The sequence below is a fragment of the Ceratina calcarata genome, unplaced genomic scaffold (assembly GCF_001652005.2).
Source record: "Ceratina calcarata isolate Rehan_Ccalc_2016 unplaced genomic scaffold, ASM165200v1 scaffold607, whole genome shotgun sequence".
Taxonomy (NCBI): Eukaryota; Metazoa; Arthropoda; class Insecta; order Hymenoptera; family Apidae; genus Ceratina; species Ceratina calcarata.
The window spans coordinates 19,904-25,712 of record NW_017177313.1 but is presented as its reverse complement, the minus strand read 5'-3'; the positions used below and the strand labels follow the sequence as shown (position 1 = coordinate 25,712).

The window sequence follows — 5,809 nt, the reverse complement described above, 5'->3', positions numbered from 1 at the left end:
GTAGTAAAAAGATTCCCCACCTCTGTCCTATACGTTACGAATGCTCCATCAAGTTGATTGACGAAGAGATGAACGGTCGTAGAGGAACGAAGCCTGTAATTAGGCAAAGTGTCGAACGCGTTGTACAATTCATCGAGAAACGAGTCTCATTTTTATGTGGGTTAAAGGCATCGAAAGACACGGTTCAGTTTTATGACATCGGTCGCGAATGAAACGTTTGCCAAAAGCGATTTTCACGTCACGCGTCCGTGTATATACGTTGAACACATTTTAGTCTATTAAACTCTATCCGGGAAGAGTGTTAAACTTGCGGAGGAATATTTGCCAGCTTAGAATATAAAGTATTTTCTGTTTTCCTCTCACTAATTGCTGGAAAGTGTTTAACTGGTAGGAATTATTTAAACACATTTAGATGTAACAGTTTCTTTTATTATTTCTTTGTCGCACATACTTTCATCGCGAGGATATAAAAATATTCGTTTACACTGTTTGTACGTATTTTAGAAAACCTATTGGCACACTTGGAGCCCCACATATTTCTATGGCGTTTTGGCGATTCATTTAAGTACACTCTATTAAATATAAAACTCTTTATGCTTGATTACGTTTGTTCGCTCGTCCATTCAGTTTCTATTTCATTAAAACTATGCTCTAGTACGTTTATTTTATTAAAACTACGCTCTAATGCTTCTATTTTATTAGAACTATGCTCTAATGCTTCTATTTTGTTAAAACTCCCCTTTAGTACGTTCGGAATTAAAATGTGACGCGAGTTTCATCGAGCTGGCACTATTACCTCCGTTATCGGGGTTCTCAAATAAATTACTGTTAGCGCCCAACCATTCATCTATAGTTGACCTGTACTTCATAATCCATATCATGTTTGTTGTCGCATCTACCGTGGCATGTATCAGCTGATGCATCAGTTGTCTTTCCATGAAAAATGCATTCAGCTGAAATTAAACAAACAATTCTATACATTTCGATTTCAATTTCAAAATTCTTCATTAATGACAAAGCGACGGGTGTTTAGGTTCTGCTTCTATCATCGCAAGAATCACTTGTACAGTATAATCGAAGGATATAGTGAGGTCATAAAACTTGTTAGGTGACTGAAATCGGCATCCCTTTAAAGGGGTAGACATCGAAGCGGCATGACGAGGCAGAATGTCAATCTTAACCACAAAATTGACCAAAATAATAAACACTATATTATTAATTTTAAAGATGAAACGTTGTACAAATTGCTGTATCAATTATTGCATCAATTAGATTCTAAACTGTAATTACTTGGCCATGACCTCGCAATATCTGTGCCTCCAACTGTACCATGCAGTTCTACAGGGTGATCTGCCTAGGTCATGGACCTAAAGGACGTAACATCGTCGCGGAAAGCCGTGATGAAATACGTAAGGGGGTTGCAAATCATGAACGCATGCGCTTCCCTTCCCATGCAGCAAATTGCTGATCATATTGTGGTGCACCCATGGATCTAAAGAACGTAGCGTGAGGTAGGGTTTTAGATGAGGGTGGGCGTGATTCAAGAGGCTGAGGGGGGAATATGGAGGAGAACAAATTGTTAGTCAGACTTTAGCGTCATCTATAACATTCTGCAGGCTATTTTGAATCTGTTGCACAGCTTCACGCATACCCATTGTTCTATCTATAATACGTATCTTCAACTGTAGTATGCACTGAAAATAGTTAAAACTTATAGGGTGCACCACAATATGAGCAGCAATTTGCTGCATGCGGAGGGCAACGCATGTGTTCATGGTCTGCAATCCCTTACGTATTTCGTCATGCCTTACCGTGACAGTGCTCCGTCCTTTAGGTCCATAGCCTAAATGTAGCCAAATAAATATCTCCTTTATTTGGGACGACAGAAACACTATTTTTCATGCATTGTAAATAGTATCAAAATATGAACGCTTTTCAAAATTTTGCTTCTCTGAATTTTGGACGTCACTAATATGATTATCGGTAATTGTTTCCAAGGTTAAAACAGTAGGCTTACGTCATGGCGAAAAGTCAGTGATATCGGTGAAAATGATGTTTATATTTAATTTGAAAATTCAAATTTTGTGAATCAAAGATCAATTTAATGTCCTATCACTAATACGTTTGAACGTGTTTCAATGTCAACTATAATAGAAGAAAAAAGTATAGAAGAAACGAAAATCAGTGACGTTAAAAACTTTGAACAAAGTAATGTTTAGAAAAGAAAATCCTGTAACATTTATGTTTTGTTAGCATTTATATAGCATAAGAAACGTTTTTCCTATCATTGCAAATGAATGAAATATTGCGATGTCCACACTTATATATATATAGGCAGACTACCATAACGCATGAAACAAGAGGATATGTAATGAAATCTGTTTTTAGAAAGATTGGCTATGTAATCGAACTTACTTCAAAATGCTGCTCTTGAGTCGTAACTGCACCACCAATTATTGAAGCGACGTCTTCTATGACGGATTCGAAATTCGCTCTGAAATCACGAAGTGAAAAAATTACGACAGTTATATTAGATACAGATTCACACTCTCATGTCGTGACCATCGTTTTTTATTTTTCTTTTAAGGTTGTATGAATACTTAAGTAAAGATGGCGACATAGCATTTAGATTTTAACAATTATTAAATATTACATCAATAGGACTCTGCGAAATTTTAGAAATTTTACGAGGCTATTATAAAAGTTGTCACATCCTGAGTTCTTACGTTGAATGGAAAAATTTTGATTTCATTCATGAAAAAATACAGGTACAACAATGAGAGAATATTGTGATTTTGTACAATTGTTAATACATGTTTTGAGAATAATTTAAACTTGAAATTCGAGGAAATTATTTAAGATGTATCATAAAAAATAAGCAAGAGTAGAAATTGTAGGATTTATAGACAACGTAAACAATTCCAAGTCAAGTACAATTGTATCAAAAAGTGCCAAAACCATATGTTATACGTAAAAAGTTGATTGAATTAAAAAAAAATACGTCAACAATTTTGTGAACCTTTCTAAAAGTTTATCGGTTCACATATTGGACATAGCTTCTTATTACGTTTCTTAAACTTTTGAAGATCTTACGATTCACACAAGCTTAAGTAAACGTAACAATGACCACGGTGAAAAGAAAGAAAGGTACGAAGTTGGTTACATTTGCCTGATGCGTTTGTTTTCTTTGAACAGGAACTTCAAAACAAGTTCGGCACCAGCCGGATATTTGGACACCACGTTTTTCACGCCGGTCTTGAAATCAATCGGGTAGCTTGGCTCGAGAGTTGAGTTTAAGTATGTCATCAGAATCTCAGAGGAATTGGAACAGGCTAGGGCCATCAGTAGATCCTTTTTATCGTCCTCATCGAGCTTAGATGTAATTATGTACTCCAGAGTATCAGTCCACTCGCTCTCGCTCGCCTTCCTGACCCCAGCGCAAAGAATTTCCGTCTTCAGATTAACGTCCAATCTGTGCACAAGATTATAAGACGTTGAGAAGTAGATTATAAGAAGTTAAGAATTTGTTGATAAAAGGCATTTATCACAAGATATGAATACTACATTAATTGCCTGCCACATCATTGTCTCTAGACTGCGGATTTTATACATCTATGAGAAAATTGAATATAAAACACAAACTAAATGCATAGAAATATACGAAATACTAAATGCAAAATGCATTCCGCAAAAGATTAAAAGAGTTCTATTTGAAACACATTTCTAGAAATAGTTTATTTTGCTCAAAAAGCCACAGTTTACATATTACACTTGCACGCCAAAATAGGAAATTCAAGAACTATATAGTTTTGTAATTATGTCAATGTGTTCTTATTGGGTTTAGTGGAATAGAACTGCATTGCTATATTTAATTGAAAAAAAACTACAGAAAATAGTGACAGAATTTTGAAACATTATGCAGTGTAATTAATTATATTAGAAATATATTATAATATATTTCATCGAGAATAATGAACACTCAGAAGATAATAAAAAAATATTGTTATAAATTTACAATTGAAACATGGAAAAGCTCTGGAACAATTGACAATGAGACACAATAACAGCACAAATTCTCTTCACATATTGGATTACCTTTGAATATTTTTCAAATAAAGAAATCGTAGTTAAACGACTTTAACGATTATTAAAAATCCTTTTAATTCTGTATATTAAAGTAAGTTCTAATGAAAGCAGTTGCTGTTTAAAATGCATTTTCAAACTGATACTCTAGTTTATTCCGCCGTCGCGGTTAAACCTATCCTAATCATCCTGTAGATAAAGGGTGTATGGAGAACCAGAACTCATGGTACATCTTTTAATAGGAGGTTCCTGAAGTTATTTTAAACAACATTCTATTATTACCACGCCTCGGACAATATTTTCGCAAAGGAAAATGTTGTTTAAAATCATTTCAGGAATCTCCCATTAAAAAATGTACCATGAGTTCTGGGACACTCTGTAGAAGAAAGGGCATACGAATTGTTATCAATTAAGAGAACAGAATGTCGACTTACTTCATCTCAGGATTTTTGAGCCATTGTTGATATGTTTTCTCAGCATAGGATGTGCACTTCTCGACGCCAGCTTCGCAGGCCCATCTCATTGCTTCTACTCTGAGCATTTTTACGAGATCGGTATCATTCGCCTTCGGTTCATAACCCACGTCGTTTGTCAAAGCCCTCAACAAGTATGCCACGTAACGCTGCAAATTTCAGGATTTTATACATGCTAGAGTTGTTATTGTATTTCATGATCAACAATTAACAACTAAGGTTTCTTTCTCAAATCTTAACTGAACATTATGTAACTAAAAATTCCAATTGTTAATTGGTGAACTTATAATCAATAATTAAAGTCCAATTTCTAATTCAAATGATGATATAATCAGAAATATGATATATCAGAATATGATTTAATCAGAATCTGCCGATATTTAGTAATGTGAGCTTTATAAAATGGATGAAAAATCATAATTATAATGGTTTTATTTAATTATTTTTCAACCTCCTTAAACCCGTCTCTTCCAGTTCAACAATACACCTGTATAATAAGTAGGCTGCGAATGTTTACGCATTCTCCTATGTTTTACAAATAAAAGTACAGAATCGAAATGAATATAAACATTCGTTTTTTCTTTTAAATATTATAAATTGTATTTTAATTCCAATATTTAATATTTCCTTATAAATTACTGCATTCTGCAGTAAATTATTCAAAATGCCTATAAATGTATAAACAACCGCAATCTAATGATAAGTTACTCTCACGAAGGCTTTGCATTTATCAAAGAAGCACATTAAATATTATTTGGCATCTTCGACTTTGTATTTGCAGTTCTTACCGTGAAAGTGTAATATTTGTCGGAGGTGCGTAACAAATTCCGCAGGTAGCCCAAGTGCTTGAATGCCGGTTGCCAGGGCATGAAATCGGTCTCCTGCGTTAAGTAGAGGGTCACGTTTAAAGCGACCGTATAATTCAAATTGCCAGTATGAGCTAAGCTAAAGGCGTCATCCACTATCTGCGCACGATTCAGCACGTGTATTTTAGTATCGCTTCCCTTGTTCAGTTCTTTCATCAACAATTGCCAATTTTCTACATCATAGAGCACACGATAGTAACCTGACACAGAATACAAAATTTCGTTAATTATATCTGCTATTTTCTGCTGTTCGGAAATAACGATTTCTTCTATGAAAAGAATTGTTGACTTATCTTATGTATGAATCAGTGAGCACTTGAGAATAGTAAAAATAAGCGCAGATGTATTCGTTATACAGGGTGTAAACCTACTAGTGGGCAATATTTT

General features: G+C 34.5%; 1 protein-coding gene across 1 annotated transcript in view; it reads right to left on the bottom strand.

Annotated features, from left to right (window-relative positions):
* Window positions 1–2,865: 2,865 nt before the first annotated feature.
* LOC108629995 (aminopeptidase N-like) overlaps window positions 2,866–5,809 on the bottom strand; it is a 19,417-nt gene continuing 16,473 nt past the window's right edge. Inside the window, exons 7-10 of the mRNA XM_026817737.1 lie at window positions 5,345–5,622; window positions 4,518–4,705; window positions 3,180–3,472; window positions 2,866–2,927 (exon numbers count right to left, since the gene is read on the bottom strand). Coding sequence (XP_026673538.1) covers window positions 2,866–2,927; window positions 3,180–3,472; window positions 4,518–4,705; window positions 5,345–5,622 — 821 coding nt within the window. The remainder of the gene's footprint in view (window positions 2,928–3,179; window positions 3,473–4,517; window positions 4,706–5,344; window positions 5,623–5,809) is intronic.